This window comes from Pocillopora damicornis, chromosome 2, assembly GCF_964200805.1.
Source record: "Pocillopora damicornis chromosome 2, jaPocDami1.2, whole genome shotgun sequence".
Taxonomy (NCBI): domain Eukaryota; kingdom Metazoa; phylum Cnidaria; class Anthozoa; order Scleractinia; family Pocilloporidae; genus Pocillopora; species Pocillopora damicornis.
In genome coordinates this window covers 12,226,996-12,247,482 of record NC_142671.1, presented here as the reverse complement: position 1 = coordinate 12,247,482, position 20,487 = coordinate 12,226,996, and the positions used below count along the sequence as shown (strand labels likewise).

Here is a 20,487-nt window from a genome sequence, read left to right as displayed (position 1 = left end):
CAACCAACTTTTCTTCCATCGGAGAAAAAAAAAACAAGAACATAAACTTTGAGCTGTAAAAAAAAATAGTGTAATTGCTATATACTCAGTGATGATGGAACGGCTTCATGAAAAAAAATGGACGGGCTTGATTCAACGGTCAGTTCACAACAAAAGTTAAAAATAATTAAAGCACTGTTTAGGTTTACGCTTATTAAATATCCTGAACACGAAAACACGACGAGTTCGTGTAGTGTTGTTATATACCATAATCATGTCTAATTTTAGGGCCATAGCCTTTCAAGTCAGTAACTTGCAGCAAAGAGTGTTCATATTTATTTCATGTATATTAACGGGAAAAAAAACAAATCTTACTTTCTAGTCGTTACAACGACTACAGCAGGTCTCAGCTGAATCAATCCATTTTGATAAGCTGAAAATTACCTCCCTCTACAAAGCCACTCGCTAAGGGCTTACCTTACAAAAAGCAATGACGGAAATTTGAATGATAACAGTCAACAACAGTTTACCATTTTCCTCATGCAGTCATTCATATGATCTGTGTGGTTTTAAGTCTGTGTTTCTTTAGGATGAGAAATGCAAGAGACCATTAACGCCATGAGTTCGATGAATAATCATAAGTTGTATTCACCTTACGGTCGATTGGATAAACTAACACGATTCAAATATATACTACGCGCACTCAAAATTCTGACTGAATTACCATATTCGGAAAAGAGCGAATAAGGTCTTACAAAAGTTTTTCCAAAGATGCCTTCATTGTTTTCAAGTCGAAGACGAGGGAAATTTTTCCGTCGGTGACTTAATTTTAACTGATGACGTTAACAGTGGGCTCAAAAGAGCAAGATAACACGAAAAAGCTCTCGCAATAATTTCAATGACGCACACACTTTGTTGTTCTAAAATGGGTTACTTCTGCGTTCTAACCAGTCAGTGACAACCTCAAGTTATCGACAGTTAAACTAGAGCCAACATTCAATAAGTATGATGACTCTTGTTTTCTCAGATTTTTATCGCAGTTTTCTGTTCTTGACCCTTATATCGTGGTGAGTCAAACGTCTGCTAAGCCAGGTAACAGCGTTAGTACCTCAGTCGGTTCTTCACCCACAAACCGATGTAAAAATGTCTACTTCAGCCTCCATGCAGGAACACCAAACCAAAAGATTGGAACACTTGTTCAGGAAATGAATAAACAGCTTATGCACGTTAAAAATGATGTCAGCATTATCAAAGCAAGAAACATTTTATGTAAAGGTATGTTCACACTAGATCATCATTTTTCTTTTCCACTTTTTTGGAATTGTTCCTCAGATAAAGGAAATCCTATGGATTTTAATCTTGTCTATCCTGTCCTGATTAACCTCTTCTCATCTCGGAAGAATCTACAGAAACTCTCCTTAGGGAAATAAAAGAGACACTTCTCGAAATGCAAAACGACATTGCTTCTATCAAAGAAAACAAGACGCTCAGTGAATCTCGACGCACCTGTACTGAGGGTAAGAGACAAATGGAGAAGCTTGTCATGTTATCAACAAAGTCTTACGATTCTCGCGCAAATCCATTTATGTCTTCCAACAGTTAATAAGAACTGTGCTGAGCTGTACAAATCTGGTAAAATAACAAGCGGCGTTTATACAATCGACCCTGATGGTCTCGGTGCCTTTAAGTCTTCTGTGACCAAACGACAGCCGGTGGGGGGGGGGGGGGGGCAGTGTTTCAGAGGAGACTGGATGGCTCGGTTGACTTCCATCGCCGCTGGACCGATTACAAGAATAGCTTTGGTAATCCGTATGGTGAGTTTTGGCAGGGACTGGACAAGATACAACGTCTTACAACAACAATAAAGAACAAGATCCGTGTACATCTGATGGACACCAAAGGTAAAACTGCTTACGCCGAATACAACGTGTTTGCTGTTGCCAGTGCAGATATATAAATCAGAATATGATAGCTCGTCGATGGGCTTTTTTTATAATTGCATGGCATCATGGGACAAATTTCCTCCGCGGCCTTAATGACTTCACATTTTTCAGGAACTGCGGGCGATTCTCTTTCTCTTCATCGTGGCCAGCCCTTCGCAACCAAAGACAAGGACAGAAATCGCTGTGCTGTGACCTACAAAGGAGCTTGGTGGTACGATGGCTGTCATCGCTCCAACCTGAATGGACTGTACCATCACGGAGCGCACTCATCTTATGCCGACGGAGTCAACTGGTATGACTGGAAAGGATATCACTACTCCGTCAAGAAAGCTGAAATGAAAATCAGACCGGTGCAAGTTTAGAATTTTTGTTTTGTTTGTTTCCAAAAGTTGAAGTCACACACCTTAACACCTACCACGAATGGCTCTACCTAACTACAATTCGGTCGTGAACTACTCGCCTGATCTCTGGACGGGCTACTTTGTTAATCTAATCGAGACTTAAAGAGAGATCGAGTACAATAAAAACGCTTGAGATCCTAAAAGGAAAACAGTGTTTGACTTGAATTTCAAGGATTTTTCAAAGGAATCCACTGCAAAAAGGGGGGGGGGGGTTTAATTTTGTCGGTAGAGAAGACAGAAAAGCGCCTCCACAGATATAGACAAAACTCTGGATTAATTCTAGAAAATTTTTATAAGGTCAATAAAATAAAGCAAAATATGCTTGTTGTGTCATCCAATTGGTCGTGAGCATACAATCAATATGACATAGCGTGTAAAGTTGACATGATACCCAATATGTACAGCAGATGTTGGATTATCATCTCGAGTTCAAAGCCTGCCTAATTTCCAAGCCCCTTGTTCGTGTCGTGTTCTCAAACATTTGAAGTGTTTTCTTTGGCAGGTTGTTTAAAAATTTTATAATACAACAATTAATGAGTTCAGTTTTCGCATGATATCATGAATTATCAAACCTCGTGAGGGTTTTTCTCAGCCAGGCCTTCCATTTTGGCCGTGCTACTGCCCTAAAAATAAAATCTTCGAATGATCCGTATATTCAATAGGAACTTTATGCATTCGGGACGACAACAAGGAAGACGTCGTTTTAACAATAAATTCATAAGGCGGAATTTCGCGAAATTGTTGGCTCCACTCTCAAACCTCAGTATAGCGTATGTCAGCAGCGTTAAGTTGCAAATTGAAACGTAAATAATTCTCTGTCGGGGTTCCCGTTCTCAGACTACGCAAATTTTGGTGCTCCCACGTTGTTTTTTAACGGTGGATGGCTAAGAAATGTACAAAGGCTTAAAAAACACACGTGCTGAGGCAATGTTCTGCTTATAGATCTTATGTTTTGCCATATCCTCGTTGCCGCCGGCTTTTTGACGTGCGCCTTATAATTATTCAAAGACTCTCAGTAAGAAGGAAGTTATTAAATAAATAAACTCTCCATGGGTATAATGAAAAACTTCCTGTCTAGATAAAGAAATAGTTATGATAAAAAAAATTCTGGGATCGGCTGCGTTAATTCTGAAATTGCCACGAATCACCGTCGGCGTATAGGTGCTAACTCCTGGGCGACGACAATGGGCAATGTTCCCTCCAAATGTCTTGGCTCTTCTTTAGAATCTGTAAAACGTTCGTTTTCAAAGGTTCTATCAGACTCTTTTTATTGTGAAGGTAATAAATGTCTGAACTTATAGGAAAAAATTTTTCCATTTCGTTCCTCATTAAATAACTTCTGGTGCCAAGGGAAAAAAAAAAAGAAATAATTGATCTATCGGGTTAGTGTAAACGCCTGATGAAGCACGTTGAGATAAAGAAAGCAATATTTGCATCACGCAAAGTCAAATTAAAGCCTTCTTGTTAATATGTACATCACGTATCTCAGTAGAAAACCGAACTTAATGTAGGATGACTACACCAACTGATTTTTATCAATTACTTTCCTTGACTTAACAAATAAGTATTGTGTTCCAATTCCTACTAAAAATGTTGGTTAAGAATATATAGAACTTCCAAATTGGTCTGATCTCGGCTTAGTAGAATTAATGAATTTGTTTTTAGTGATCCCCAGAAAATTGACGTATTTAACTGTGACAGAGATGAAGCTCTAAAATAATTATCATTTTTTCAATAACGCGTCTAACTAATTATATGCGGGATAGCAACTACGCATATTTTTTCTTCTCCATAACCCACCCCTCCAAAAAAAAGGAAAAAAAAAAAGAAATAAATAAGGACTGTAACCGTCTAATTCACAGAAAAATAAAAAACCTAAGCCAGCATCAAAATGGGTACTCCTTATTTTGTAATATTGCAACTTAATATTCAATGAGGTACATAGCTGTTGAAGGATATGGAAAATTAACATTTATATGACGGAAAGAAATACGTTACCACAGCTATAAAAGTGTTTACAGATGGTTTTCGAGTCAATTCCTTTGAGTGGATTTATAGCGAGAAACCCAGTTTTTTGGTACCGTGGAGATCATAATTATTTTCTATGATTTTAAACTTTGGTAGCGATTATGGAGAAGCTTCTATTGCAGTTATAGCCAGCTAAAACTTCGGTACCATTAGTCACACTCTTTTATATGTCTAACAATCAGCAATAGAGGCTCTACCGGTCTGTTAACATAGCCTTACTTGTCCTTATTTAGGATTAAATAAAATGATCAGGAATGTTATTTGATCGAAAAACACTCAAATTATGACATCTGTAGTCAAAAACATCTGTTTCCTTCGCATTTATTCTTAAGTCAGAAAGTTGCATATTATCATATTTCGTTTTTCCTGTCTGCTATGACAAGAGGACGGCTGGAGGTGGGTTGAATATTCGTTTCCCTTATCCTCTCCTTTACCATTTTATTTTTGTTATTATGTTATCAGTCGTCAAATACTACTTTATTTTTGTGAGAATCGACCAGAGCTGTCTTCTTGTGCAACAATGTCGTGAACATCCATAAATTTGAGTAGTTAGTGAAAAACAAAACACTTTTTTCAAATAAACAACATCTGAGCTTTTTCAGGAACCACGCAAGTACATTACAGTACATACAAGTACGAAGGGTGAGTGACTCAATGTTACCTCTTCCTTTAATCTTTTTATCTTCGATCTTCTTTTTATGAGTCATCATACACATTCAATTTACATTTTGATAAAGTTTTGTGAGGACTGGTTGCCAAGGTAATAAGATATGAAATTTTGCATGAGACTGCTAATGTGCCATCGGGCTGTCATTTACGTTCACTATATTTGTTTGGTCACAAACATCGAGTTTCTGCAATAAGACCTTTTACCTGTAGCATTTTTAGCTTTTGCACGAGTAAGTACAATGCAGTAGAAAAAGAAGAGATTGTTGGAAAGTGGAATTGGCTGCCACCATCCTCGTATCTCGGGCCGCATTTAAATGACCTCAAAAGCCATTTATTCGAGCTTCAAAAAGACCGCATGACTGAGTGGAATCCAATTTGGTTTGTAATCACGCGAGTGATTAGCAAAATCGGACGACCGCGAAGCGGGAGTCGGATTTTTTAATCAAAAGTTGCATCACGAGTTGTAATAAAGTTTTACAGATATATGATATTTCATTTTCTTTCCCAAAGTTTTCATGTGTTCATAGTTTTTTTATCCTTCATAATTTTAGTTCCTTAGATTGCAGTCACTTCTTGCCCCATCTTATCCCATCTTTCCCGGCCTCCCATCACTTCGATTCGTCCCTTATGAAGTCAATTTTACGTTTAGGCACCTGTTGTGTGAAGAACTGAACGCTCGTCCAACGAACAGAATGCTAGAGACACATTGGCTTAGAGACGCTAGAAACTGTCTCTTGCTATTGCTTGTTACCAGTGCTCTAAGCAACCTTCCATCCGCAGAAACGACAAAGAAATGTAACACCAAGACTGGTTAGTGGCAACCATGTGTATTTCTTTTTGCGTGTGTTTGCTCAACTTAATTAAGGTTACATCCTCACTGATCAAACCAAAATTTTTCTGATAAACTTATTGATGGAATTTTCTCTTTGCCGTCCAGTGATACCTGAAATAAAGATCCCCTCGACTCCACCACGTCGCACACTATTTGTAGGAGAAGCTCTTAATTTGACTTGTATAGCGTGGCCAAGGTCTGAGGACGTGGTACTTCCTAGGAGAAGGATCAAGTTTATTCAGTGGTATGATCCTAAGAATAGATCAGTTGGAGTCAGATGCATAAATCCTCAACTACGAAAAGAACTTCGTTGTACATTAATGCTCAAGGGGTTGACTTTAGCACAGTTTGGAAATTACACTTGTGAGGCAGAAAATGATTATGAGGGATATTGCAGGCGAAAAACTGTCGAAATTGGACAAGGTAAGCAACAAAACTAACGTTATCTCCTCGAGAAACAAAATAAAGCGATTACCAGACGTTTCGTACCCAGTCTTTTCGCACCAAAGTCGATTCGTACCAAGTCAGTTGAGTCGTTTCGCACCTGTACCAAAAGCGATTTTCGAAACAACAGTAGCCTGAAGAGCAACACAGGACGACCTATTCTCGTTATCTTATCAGCTATTCCAAAACGTTTTGTAACTTTGATTTGCTTCTCGTCACACGAAACGATTTACATAAATTAATGGCAAAAATTGGACTGAAATTTAACAAGTAGGGAAGTGATTTTTTTCTTATCTCTTTACTTCCATCAGTCTTTTCTGGGTAACTTGTAATTTCAGTCCCACGCGCCTTGCCATTCAAATCAGCTGTCATGATACTTCAAATTGAAAGGGACTTCTAAATGTTGTTGAGTAGAGAGGGGAATGTGGCCGAGTGTTAGGTGCATTAAACTGCGTATTGGAATTTACCTTCTATATACTAACTTCCTCTCCATTGAAAGAAGACGGAGACGGAGTCGGATTTGTAAACATGAGCAAAGAGCGATATGATCAAGTAAAAATCAAATCGACAGAATCAGAAGAAAAATACCGTTATCACTTACGACTCCGGCGCTTACGATCCTTTTAAGAATTGTCAGAGTCGTAGGAGGAAGACTGTGCTGGAAGGGCCTGAGAACTGGCATGTGATTGGTTGTTTTTTTCCGATTCTGCTCGCGACTGCGACAACCTAGTTTGCACCACGGAAAAAACCAAACCGTTCTGATTTTTCTGAGTCCTATTCTGTCGAGCTTATGACTCCGCTTATGATTCTGTTTTTCAGTTTTCACTCGCTTGAAAGTGTTCTTACGACTCTGACTACGAATCCGACTCTAACTCCGTCGCCAGTGAAAACTTGCCTTTAGTAACAGCACTCTTAAGAGGCCCTAAGCCTAAGAAACGACCGATGATTTCTGGCTAAAAATTAAAATCGGCCGATTTTTATCCTCCAAATAGAGGTTACCTAATACTATTTAAAAACGAATTTCTTTTGCTTCAGTTTCCCTTTAAACCAAAAATTTCGAGCTGCGAACTTGTTACGTCTGATTGTAGCAAAATCTGTCCCAAAATATTCCCTTTCAAAAACCCGTTCAAAAATCACTATCGCAACACAAAATAATGAGAAAACTATGCAGTTATGAAGAAAAAGGCCTTTCGATGAAACATCATTCGATAAACATCGAAAAAGTGCAGAAGCGAATGAAAAATTAAATTTTCAAATATTGCATATCAAATTAGATGAAGGGGTTGTAGATGATTTTCAAATAATTATTTCTACAAAATCCAACGCTGTTGAAGGCAATCACAGTGGTGAATCAGACATTAGAAGGATATACGTTACGTTTCTGGAAAAGACATTTTTCGACCAAAGTATATTGACCTTGTACAAAGCGTTCAAAGTTGCAATGTTTACCGTTATGGTGCTACTTCGGCGAAACACTCTGTTGCCAATACGTCCATGGTAGCGTGGTAAATGTCACTTTAAACCTTGCTAAGCCCTCAAATACCATCCTAAATAGAATGGAATGGTGTTAAAAGAGAAAGGAAGATGAAAAATAAGTAGAAAAAGAAAATAATTTACATTTGCCATCTGCTGAGGTGAGTCAAATCTTGGAAACGTTATCGCGTGACACCACTCATTTCTCCAAACTACGGCGGAATCCAAGCAACTGCGTAGAATACAAGTAAAGTTGAAACAACTCTTTCGCCGCCATAAATCCTGAAGTGAAACAGTTTTATATTATTGCCATGAATGATGATGAATTCAGGTGAAAATTAGCCTCAGATAGTGTCCATTTGGTACTTAAGCGGGCTAGATGTATTTCGTTACATTCCAACGGACGTTACGGGTCAGCACTTACAGGGGTCAGCGGGCGTAAAAATAGAAACAACCAGGTAATCTTTGTCTTAGCCTTGTAATCAAATTAAAACTTCATTTATTACTCACAGAGAAGATAAAGTGAACATATAATGAATATTGTGTACTGTCATAAAACACCTATAAGTTCTCAGCCCGTACTTCCTCAGAAAAGATATTTCTACAATTTTAGCATACATTAACTTGTACGTTTTTTAAGTAATGACAATCTTTAATGAGGAAACTTTTTCACTAAAAAGTGGTTTACAAAAAGGACCTCGAAAATTAAAAATTAAAAATTTACAATGAATAAAAATGCTAAAAGATGCTACTAAAAACTAATGTATCTTATGTGTAATACAAAACTTAAATCAATGAATTAAAAATCTGACGCTTCAAAATATTTACATTATCAGAGGCTCGTATAGTTTTGTCCAGCGAGTTAAAATCACTTACAGCATGATAGCCAGTTCTTTGTTTACCCCAGTTTCTTTTAACGGATGGAATTTTGAGGTTTGCTTTATTTCTTGTGTTGTAACTATGCTGTTCTTGCTGAGTGACTAATGTTAATTCGTGATGCGTGAGACCATTAAGACATTTATATACATGTACGCATCGGCGCTGGAAGCGCCTTTTTTCTAGTGTTAACCACTTCAGTGTAGTTAACGCATCAGACGCAGAGGAATACAGTGGTCGATCTAATATTATTTTAGCCGCCTTATTTTGAAGCACTTGCAAACTAGACATTAAAGTTACATTATGTTTGTCTCCCCAAACTAAATCAGCATACTCGAATAAGGGCATAACAAGGCTTTTATAAAAAAGGATGCGCGCCTTAAACGGTAACAAATGCTTAATGCGTCTAAGTAGGCCAAGCCTTTGATTAACTTTCCCTGCCATGTATTCGACATGATTTGTCCACGAAAAATCAGACGATATTAAGATTCCAAGATATTTAAAACAAGTAACATTGTTTATACAATGATCAAAGATTGAAACAGTTAGAGCTATTTTCCTCTGTAACTTCTTGTTACTGCCTATAAGCATGCATTTGGTTTTGTCCAGATTCAGTGTTAACTTATGTTCATTCAGCCATTTCGCCACAGCCAGGAGGTCTTGGTTGAGCTTTTCAGTCAGCTCCTGAGAGGAAGACCTATAGCAGTAGATCACCGTGTCATCTGCATAAAGTGATGCTTGACAGGCATCTAGAACGCTTGGCAAATCGTTAATGTAGATGACAAATAGCAGAGGACCCAGAATACTTCCCTGAGGGACCCCATGGGTAACTGGCAATTCATCAGACAACTCATTCCCACAACATGTACGCTGTTTCCTGTCAGTAATGTAAGAGCGGAACCACTGAAGCGAGTTCTCACATAACCCAATTTTGGAAAGCTTGCGTAACAAAATCCGATGGTCCACAGTGTCGAAAGCCTTGGTTAAATCCAAAAACACGGCCCCACACAGATTACCTTGTTCCATGTTCAATAAGACTTCATCAGCAAATGATGTCAAAGCAGCTTCAGTAGAGAGCCCCTTCCTGAATCCAAACTGTTTCCTTGTGAGAAGGTTGTTAATAACCAAGTATTGGTACAACTGGGAATGCACGGCTTTCTCGAGAATTTTACTGAGTGTCGGTAAAATAGAGATAGGTCGATAGTTCGATGCATTTGACCGGTCGCCTGATTTAAACAAGGCTGTAATTTTTGAGCATTTCCACAATTTAGGAAATTTACCAGTAAGAATCGATCGATTCAACAGCTTAGTGATGGAGGGAGTGATTGTATTAGCAGAGCTCTTGAGTAGTCTAGCACTAATTTTGTCCAAACCAATTGCTTTATTTGTCTTCAAAGAAGTAAGCTGCTGAAGCACAAACGATTCCTCTAGTTCAGTTAACTGGAACTGAGACAACGGTTGTTCTAAAACCAAGTTGCAATTCGACCAGGTAGTCGTTATTTTGTCAGCTAGGCGCTTGCCTATGGATGCAAAGAAGCTATTCAAAGCAACAGCAATGGATTTGGAAGTGGTGTGCTGAATGCCATCGGAAATGATGCACTGAACCTTTTCTGAGGATGAATTACGATTGCATGCTTCGTTTACAGCTTTCCACATTTTGCCGTGATCTCTTCTGGCTTCCTCGATCATTTCACAGTAATATTTCGACTTAGCAGATTTTACTAAGCGGTTTACTTTGTTCCTCAGTTTCCTGTAAGTGTTCCAGTGCTTTTCTGAGTTCGATTTACGTGCTTTACGATGATACCAGTCTCGATCTCTCATTGATTCGCTAATTTTGCTATTCATCCAAGGAAGAGGTGTTCCCTTCACACGTCGTCGTTTGACAGGTGCATGATCGTCTGCAACTTCTGAAAACAGTTTGTTCCAAGTTAATAAAGCGTCATCGATATTGTTTTCATTGTCAACGACGTGCCAAGGAACATTCCTAAGATCTTCGTTAAATGAATTCGCATCGAAATTCTTGTAAGAGCGATACTCAAACATTCTTGGATGTGCTTTTGTGTACACACCAGTCTTTAGAATGCAAAACACCAGGTAATGGTCGCTCAATGGAAACGGAACAACACCAGATTTAACAATGCGATGTTCATTATTGACAAAAATCAGGTCAATCAAGGTCTGTGAGGTGTCAGATATTCGAGTAGGCTCTTTTATCAGCTGTGTGAAGTCAAAAGCGCGCGAGAAGTTGAGAAGTAGTTGTTTGTCTTTCTTGGGCAATTTTGAATTAGGCATCATGTTTGCGTTTAGATCTCCTAAAATGACCACATCCGATTTTTCAAGATCAACAGCAGGCATACTATCTCGCAGAGACGAAATAAAAGTGCGGAGATCGGCATCTGGTGCTCTATAAGCGCAACATAATAACGTTGGCTTACATTTATCTCGAATTAACTCAATCCATAAACATTCCTGTCCACCAGTATTGATATCATTCCGCAAACGAAACGCCAAATCTTCTCTTACATACATAGCAACTCCGCCATATCCCTCTTTATTGCCAGTGCGATCTAACCTTATGCACACAAATCCAGGGAGTTTTATTTCAGCATCACTTGTTGAGGAATCCAGCCAAGTCTCGGAAAGAGTTAGCACGTCAAAAGTTTTGTTGTTAATTCCCTCAAGACGCAGAGAGTCGGTTTTCAGCATGTGTTTTTGTACATTCCTCTTCAGGAGCAAACGATGTAAAATTCGCATCTGCTTTATGTTTTTTTACGACAGGATGAACATATAGCTAATCGAAAGATAAAAGAAAAGTAATCAAAAATACCCTATAAGACAAGCACTGTAAAAGAAGAAAATTTTTATGACAAAGAAATCCTCCAAAAGTTGTGAGTCTTTTTCTTACGTGAGCCTATCGGCACAGATATATCAAACAACTGAAACACCTCCTTGTCCATGGCAGGGTTGATCACGACTTTTGACGCTGGTAGGTGGTCCTTTGTGCCCTGGATAAAGACACAGCTTTGAAGGCCTCCAGTACTCGCTCATACCATAGCGATGGCGAGCATAAACACGTTATGTTTTCACTTCTTCATGAGACAAACAGTCGAGGCCAGCCCTTTGCAGGATGACCTCGTATTCTTTCAGATTTGCACGCGACAAAAAACAATTTTTAGATGTGTAGTTACATCATCCCGGCATTCATACAGAAACACTGTCTCCGTGCGACCACGTGAGGATCCGCAGTCTAGGAAACCCTCTTTTGACAAAGTACAAGAATCCGCCATGATTATCTAGTTGTTTCTATTTTTACGTCCGCTGACCCCTGTAAGTGCTGACCCGTAACGTCCGTTGGAATGTAACGAAATACATCTAGCCCACCTAAGTACCAAATGGACACTATGAGGCTAATTTTCACCTGAATTCATCATCATCATTCATGGCAATAATATAAAACTGTTTCACTTAAGGATTTCTGGCGGCGGAAGAGTTGTTTCAAGTTTACTTGTATTCTACGCAGTTCCTTGGATTCCGCCGTAGTATTGAGAAATGAGTGGTGTCACGCGATAACATTTCCAAGATTTACCTCACCTCAGCAGATGGTAAATGTAAATTATTTTCTTTTTCTACCTATTTTTCATCTTCCTGTCTCTTTTAATACCATACCATTCTATTTAGGATGGTATTTGAGCGGTTAGCAAGGTTTAAAGTGACATTTACCACGCTATCCATGGGCGTATTGGCAACAGAGAAGTGTTTCGCCGAAGTAGCACCATAACGGTAAACATTGCAACTTTGAACGCTTTGTACAAGGTCAATATACTTTGGCCGAAAAATGTTTTTCCAGAAACGTAACGTATATCCTTTTAATGTCTGATTCACCACTGTGATTGCCTTTAACAGTGTTGGATTTTGTAGAAATAATTATTTTAAAATCATCTCCAACGCTCCCTCTAATTTGATATGCAATATTTGAAAATTTATTTATCATTCGCTTCTGCAGTTTTTCGATGTTTGTGTTGCGATAGTGATTTTTGAACCGGTTTTTGAAAGGGCATATTTTGGGACAGATTTTGCTACAATCAGACGTAACAAGTTCGCGGCTCGATATTTTTGTTTTAAAGCGAAACTGAAGCGAAGAAATTCATTTTAAAATAGTATTAGGTAACCTCTACTTGGAAGAAATAAATCGGCTGATTTTAATTTTTAGCCAGAAATTATCGGTCGTTTCTAAGGCGCATGCACTCTTAAGTAGAGACGATGTAACATGGACAACAAGAAATGAAGAAGCATGTGTAAAATGGATTGCAAATGGAGAAAACGTGAGGCTAAATATTCCAGGATGTCTAAAACGTGGCAAAGCTCGCTTTTTGTTTTTGGAGTCTCGCTTATTAACCCACTTTTCCTGTTTTTATGTGCCCCCTTCAGTTTTTAAAAATATTTTTACGAGTTCTCAATTTTTTTTATCTTCTCCCAACACATTTTTTACTGTCATCTGGGATTGTCGGTGTCAGCTTTCCTGGCACCGGAGACTGTCGAGGATCCAAAGAACCAAACCGTCGTTGCTGGTTTCAACCTAAGTTTAAACTGCACCGCCGAAGGTTCTCCCATGCCATCCATCACATGGATAAAGAACAACGATTCGCTCGCTGTACAGTCCAACCCAAGAATAAAATACATTAAGAATGTTCTGGACTACAAACAAATTCATAGCCAACTGGTAATAGAAGATGCAAAGAAGAAAGATGAAGGAAAATATCACTGCGTTGCAAATAATACTGTGGGAGAAAAAGCATCCAACCCGGCTTTCTTGTCCATAGAGGATTTAGGTGAGACTTATGCTGTATATTACTTGTTAACTTGGCACAAGGTTTTATAATGGAAGGACCATTTTTTTCTTTGTAAAGGGATGAAAGAAACTTTAAAGAAATTATAGTCACAGGGGAACAGTTTTAGAATTCACAAAAATTAAGTTTTCTTTTTAAATTTGAAAATCCTTAAATAATGCACGGTATTTCTCTTTCATTTCTCTTACTCCTTTTTTTATGTTCTCCTAACAAAATTTTTACTGTCATCTGGAATTGTCGGTTTCAGCTTTCCTAGCACCGGAGACTGTCGAGGATCCAAAGAACCAAACCGTCGTTGCTGGTTTCAACGTAACTTTAAACTGCACCGCCAAAGGTTTTCCCATGCCATCCATCACATGGATAAAGAACAACGATCCACTTGCTATACAGTCCAACCCAAGAATAAAATACATTAACACTGCCCTGGACGACAAACAAATTCATAGCCAACTGGTAATAGAAGATGCAAAGAAAGAAGATAAAGGAAAATATCACTGCGTTGCAAATAATACTGTGGGAGAAAAAGCATCCAACCCGGCTTTCTTGTCCATAGAAGATTTAGGTGAGACGTATGCTGTATATTACTTCTTAACTTGACATCAGGTTTTATCATGGAACGACCATTTTTTTCTTTGGAAAGGGATGAAAGAAACTTTGGCAAAAGGGAATGCGCTTTTGATTTTTTTTAATTTAGGCAATTTTTAAATATACTTAATTAATGCACAGTATTTCCCTTTCATTCCTCTTACCGAGTATCAACATTTTTTATTTGCTTCCCGTACTTCTTTCACATCTTTGCTTTCAGATAACTGGGCGAGGACTGTTGAGGATCCGGTGAACCAAACTTGTATATTCGTTGAATTTAATTACATTCTATAACGCCGCAATGTGCGTTACCTAGGCCTCGTTTGAAGTTTTTTTGCTGTTGTTTTGTCAAGGTTAGTTTTAAGCTAAGGATTTTGAGGCTGTCTTGTAAGAAGCACTAATTTCGAATCGTCGCCGGACAGATCCTCGTATTTCAAATCGTTGTTTACAAGAATATAAGAAATCTGGATGTATACAGGTTGTTGTGTCATATTTATTTACGCCAAGCTTAGCTGGCCCCTACATAATTCAAAGTTAGAGTTCTTATGTCAAGATCTCTTTACAAGAGTGGTTTGTCATCAGCTGACCGGCAAAAAGAAAAGAAAATCGGCCAGTTGTTCGAAGGTAAAAGTTGTCTTTGAAGAATCGCACGTATAGTAAATCGTCATGTTGCTGAAGATTCGCCGAATAAATTGTCAGAAGTCAACACGTTTAGGAGCGACGAGAGCGGTGGAAATTTGGATGTATGGCCATTGTTAGCCGTAAGCTACGTGGATTTAATTTCTGTTGGCGAAAATCTTCGAGGTTCAACTATGGAAACTAGGAAGAAAGCGCCGAGCGAGATTTTGAATGAAGAGGAAGTCAACACTGAGAGAACTGTCCATGCTGGGCGTCGGAGAGCTGGACATTTAGGAGAACTGTGAAAACGTCGGAATGTCGTTCAAGATTTGATTACAGGCGCAGGAGTTGAAAAACAGAAGTAGAAGAAACCGTTGGCAGGTATGAAGAATGAATGGAGAGAGAAAAAGATGACAGAAGAAATAAAGGCTTCCATCTGAGTCCAATTTTGGTCGCCGGCGTCAGCTTTAGGAGGGAATCTCACTCCCAAGTTAGCTCTTTGACTCAACACTCTCCTTAACTAACTACAACACCTGCACCTGACACAATTCAGCCACCAGTGTACTCTATTGAGAACTTATCACCAGCGAGTTTCCAGTCAACATCCGCTTATTATAGCAACAGCTACTGAAATCTACCCAGCATTTGTTTCACAGCAGACCTACCTTTGCCAATGCAGTACCCGTACCTCTCTCCTTAGTCACTGACCTCTGCGCAGCAGTCAGAAGCTTGGAAACAATTGAACAAGGGATCAACCAAGGTCCATCGCTACCAAAAGTAGAGTTAATAAAGTTCAGTGGGAATGTGATAATTTCGTTAATGAGAAAGCTTCCCGATGAAGGTCTTAAAAGAAAGTGGGTCGATAGAGCAGGAGATCTCATCAAGAGCAAAGGTCGATCTGCGTATTTGGATTTTGTTAGTTTTTTTAGAGAGGCAGGACAACGTGTCAAAAATGGACATGGAAAAGAACTGAAGTTTTCTCCATGTGCTGGGAGGGAAAGTAAGGAATCTGGCAAAGGAAAGGCAGATTACACGCTTAAAGTCACAACACTTGCTACCCACAGTGAAGAAGATCAGCAGGGCACCGCCATACCTACCGGAGTTCCACTGAAGTGTCCACAGTGCTCGGGACCACATGGAGTCTGGAGCTGTCGGATATTTATAACTTCCTCTTTAAGAGATCGTTCAAAGACTGTAAGACAACACCGACTTTGCAGAGCATGTCTCTCACAGGGACATAGCGCGGAACAGTGTCCCAAAAGGATTCCCATGCTTAAAGCCAGGGTGTGGCTAAGACCATTATATCTAATCCATTTCAGTATAGCCGACGGAAATGGGAGTGGCATCAAGACTAACGGCCATGATACGTTTCGAAGTGATGAATGGAATGGTGCAGCAAAAGGAACTGTCGCAGATCTCCGCTAATCCTCCGAACACTACAACTCCACTTAGTGTGCCTGTTACTGTGGGCGTGGTAGGGACCAGTCGACCTCGAGTGTGCTTGAAGGTTGTCCCAGTTAAAATCAGTAGTCGCAATGGTGCGAAAGAGATATTTATTCATGTGAGTGTTCGTGGTCAGATTCTAGTTCCTGCCTCGAGGGCCTTGTGCGGGAGTTAGATTTGAATGATATGAAGCCGACTAGTGTTACGATGGCGACGGTCAATTGTGAACACAAAAGGACCGACCTTTAGGTTCAGCTGAACGTTAAGTCTCTCGAAGGAGATACAGAGTTCAACCTTAGCCATGTTTCAACCGCAGGGAGTCTTCCTTTTACGCTAAGACATATGGCAATCAACGAAGAAATAAGGAAGTAGCCTCACTTTACTGACATCAGTGTACCCGAAACAGGAGATAAAAAGGTAACAATCCTGATAGGCAGCGATCATCCAGAAATTATCAACTTGCAGTTAGACAAGAGGGAAGAACATAATACACAACAAGCGTGAAGTTCTTGATATACAACTAGAGCGCATGTACAATGAAGAATGTGGCGACACGAACGGGGCATTATCAGATTCGACTTCCCTTTCGAGAGGAAGAAGAGGAGGCTTCCAGCTCCCAAAATGGATTTCAAACCGTCGTGATGTCTTGTCAGCGTTCTAGTGGGAGAACGAGCTCCGCACATTAAGGATCTAGATTTGAAATCCGACAATTTGCCTCTGGATAAGGCTTTAGGAATCCATTGGGACGTAGAACGTGATACGATCGACTTCGTTTTTAGCGAGCGAGACAGCTAGAATCGTAAGGGAGCACTGTCCTCGATTGCGACCGTACACGATCCACTCAGATTTGCCAGTTCGTTACTTCAACTTGGAAGAGAAATCACTCAAGAATTGTGTAAATTAAAACTAAGTTGGGACAACAATATCCCAGAGGAAATTCGTCTGCGTTGGAGAAAGTGGAGAGAAGGCCTTATGAATATGCAGGGATTCAGGATCTCGAGATGTTTCAAGCCAGAAAGCTTTGGTAGAGTTGCACGGGCAGAGCAACATCATTTTGCTGATGCGTCGCAAGAGAATGGTTATCGAAAAGTCTCATATCTGCGCCTCACTTCAAGGAAAGATACATTGCAGTTTCGTCATGGGTAAATCGCGCGTGAGACCACTGAAGAACGCAGTCACCTTGCCGTAGTTAGAATCAACCGCAGCTACCTGAATAAAGATCTTAATTAAGTAACTCGAAGGAAGATTGAGGATTGACAGTGTTACTTACTGGAGTGATTCGATTCGATAATATTTCTGAAGTATATTGCCGACGAAACGCGAAGATTTGTTACCTTTGTTGCCAACCGAGTGGCCATTATACAGGAAGAGTCAGAACCAAGGCAGTGGCGTCATGTGAGATCAGAACACAACCCTACAGACTATACTTCTTGAGAAATAAAAGCCTCGGAGACCAAGAAACTATAAATGTGGAAACATTGAAATGGGGCAGAATCCCCATAGAATAGCGACGAAGGAGTTAAAAGAGCGAAGATTACGGTTGGAGCAGCTGTCGTGCAAAAAAATTTTTGGTGTTTCCTGTTTCAACGTTATCCTAAATGGGATCGGCTGCGAAGATTAGTCGCGTGGCATATTCGTGTTTTTACACAGACTTACACATCCAAAATTACGGGCTGAACGAAACACAAGTTCAAATATAGAGTTGAAGCTCAGTCCCACCCCTTTATCAGTGCCCGAAGTGACTGAAGCAGAGAAGAGGATTGTGAAGGTTGTACAGAGACATTCATTTCCTATAGACATTGACAAGTCAGTGACTTAAACCGTTTGAAGAAGAAGGGATATTATGCGTGTCGGACGAAGATTGAAGCATTCAGATCTAAAGTACGATGCTAAGTACCCAGTGGTATTGCCAGGAAAGCACCCAGTTACTGAGTTAATAATTCGTCACTATCACCATCTCAATGGACACGTAGGAGTCTATAATGTCTTAGCAGAAATAAGACAACGGCTTCGGATTGTCAGGGGAGTTTCTTCAGTGAAGCGTGTTCTCATCAAGTGTCACGTTTGCAGGCGTTATAATGCCAAGTTAGAAGAGCAAGTGACTGCACGACTTTCCATGGTTCGAGTCTCTTCTGACAGTCATAGGATTATCTATCCGTTTGCTGCCGTAGGATTAGACTATTCTGGACCGCTTTACGCAAGAAGTGGACCCTAGACAAGATCGAGGAAGAATGCTACCCTAACCGAGCGTTTAGAATGCATGTTTACTTGCCTAAGATACTAAGCAGTTTACATTGAAGTGGCCGAAGACCTGTCTACAGATTACTTCATCAACGCAGTTCTACGCTTTGTTAGTAGACGAGGTCCCCCAATAGTTATTCACAGTAATAACGGTACTAAATTCAGAGGAGCCGATCTGGACGTTGTTAAGGCTTAGAAAGTGTGGGATCAAGAGAGGATCCAAGCCTTGACTAATAGAGGAATTGAATGGAAGTTCAATCCACCACCAGCGAGCCACCGAGGGGGAGTCTGGGAAAGACTCATAAGCTCGATCAGAAGAATCTTGTACTCATTAATTGGAGAGCGACTTCTCAACGATGAAACTTTGTGAACGTTTTTAGTAGAAATTGAGAAGATCTTGAACGACAGACCGATAATTTCAGTGTCGAGTGACCCGCCAGACTTATGCCGAGCCATATTCATCTGTTACGTAGAAACCCGTCCTTTTTCCTAAACGTGTTTGAAGAGTCGGACAAGTTCAAGGCAAGATGGAACATATTCATCTTCTCGGAAACGAATTTTGGTGCAGATGGACGAAAGAGTACTTGCCGACGCTCCAGGTGCGACAGAAATGGCTATGTCCGGAGCCTAATCTCAGAGTTGATGAATTGGTTTTTAGGATGGCAGACAGGAACATGCCTCGAGAGCAGAGGCCAAAAGCTTAAGTGGAGCGGACCTTCCCGGAGAGTGAAGGGATAGTACGCCAATTAATCGTTAGAACAACAGAAGGAGTATACCGTAGAGACACAACTTCAGACTGATCCGCTTTTTTTGATACGTTAGAAAGCCTCTTTTGCCAGCGGAGAAGTTGCAGAGCCGTATTGAAGAATAAAACAAACCATTTCAAGCCAGAACAATTCAGTGAACAGCAATTGCGTTAATTTTAGAAAGACTCCATTGTCATCTTTCGGGGAGAGAGGGTGTATAATTCGTTGAATTGTGTACTTACACACTATAGCACCGCTAACAATATACTTAGGGCGCAGTTTCTCGCACTGTGTGCATTGCTTGGGCGTCGTTTGTAGTTTTTTGCCTTTTTTTTGTCAAGTTTAGTTTTTAGCTAAGGATTTTGAGGCAATCCTGTTAGAAGCAGCAACTTCGAATTGTCGCCGAATAGATCCTCGTATGTAAATCGTTCTTTACAAGAATACAAGGAATCTGAACGCATACAAGTTGTTGTGTCGTATTTATTTTCGCTAAGCGTAGCCGGCCCCTACAAAACTGCTTTTTTCGGTTCCAATGTAACTTTTAACTGTTCTGCAGCTGGTCTTCCGAAGCCAAATATCACATGGGTCAAGAACAATAATTCGAATGCTGCAAACCGGCAAACCCAAGGGCAAGAGTAATTCCAATTTTACTGGATGACAAAAAAATAATTCAAAGTCAGCTGTCAATAAGAGAAGTGAAGGAAGAAGACGACGGAAAATATTATTGTGTTAAAAAGAGCAGCGCTGGAGAAATAGCATCGAAATATGCGTTCTTGTTCATTAAGCAGCTAGGTGAGGTCGCACATTGGTACAGTTTGTAACTTTATGTTCAATTTCCGTTAGGGGCAATTATGCAACATAGCTCAGTGTGAAATTTCACAGGAACGATAAGTAATTGAAAAATTCTCAAGTTTGCCGACTCTCACTGTATGCAATTTTTCCTCATCTTTCAACTGTTGTATCCAGCAAAAGTGTCACTGAGAAAAGATCGGCATCGTTCAGTCTCCATGATTACTGCGCTTAGTGTATTTGGTGGCACCATAATGACAATCATGTGCGGGTGCACCATGGCGTTTTTCTATCGACGTGCAGGACAAAATAGCCAGGTATTTTTCATAGATTGTTTAACCCCTAAGAGCGACTAGCATCTAATTTCTCCTTATAATATCACCCTCAAATCGCACATCAAGGTGATGAGAATAAAGGAAATGGTCACCAACAAGAAAAGTTCTGGATTATGAAACAAATTCTCCTCATCAGCAACTGAGGGAATGTATGAGGAGCAATAAGGGGAATATGCATACTGATGTTAAGATAGAAAAGTTTAAAAATTAACTTTGTCCAACTCTCAAAACGATATTT

General features: G+C 39.8%; 2 protein-coding genes across 6 annotated transcripts in view; both read left to right on the top strand.

The window, feature by feature from the left end:
- Positions 1 to 20,487, top strand: part of LOC113668328 (fibroblast growth factor receptor 4-like) — a 151,756-nt gene that overhangs the window by 11,987 nt on the left and 119,282 nt on the right. For 3 of the 5 annotated variants that reach the window (XM_089195542.1, XM_089195543.1, XM_089195540.1), the window contains exons 1-4: positions 5,569 to 5,830; positions 5,958 to 6,275; positions 13,160 to 13,474; positions 13,740 to 14,054. In XM_089195542.1, the coding sequence (XP_089051668.1) occupies positions 5,713 to 5,830; positions 5,958 to 6,275; positions 13,160 to 13,474; positions 13,740 to 14,054 (1,066 nt within the window). In that variant the 5' untranslated portion in view covers positions 5,569 to 5,712. Of the gene's footprint in view, positions 1 to 5,567; positions 5,831 to 5,957; positions 6,276 to 13,159; positions 13,475 to 13,739; positions 14,055 to 20,487 lie in introns of those variants that run through there. The other 2 variants (XM_089195544.1, XM_089195541.1) reach the window with 2 other exon arrangements.
- Positions 1,730 to 2,661, top strand: LOC149049933 (techylectin-5A-like). Its single transcript, XM_089195589.1, has 2 exons — positions 1,730 to 1,880; positions 2,034 to 2,661. The coding sequence occupies exons 1-2, from the start codon at positions 1,868 to 1,870 to the stop codon at positions 2,282 to 2,284; spliced, it is 264 nt and encodes an 87-aa protein (XP_089051715.1). The 5' UTR covers positions 1,730 to 1,867; the 3' UTR covers positions 2,285 to 2,661.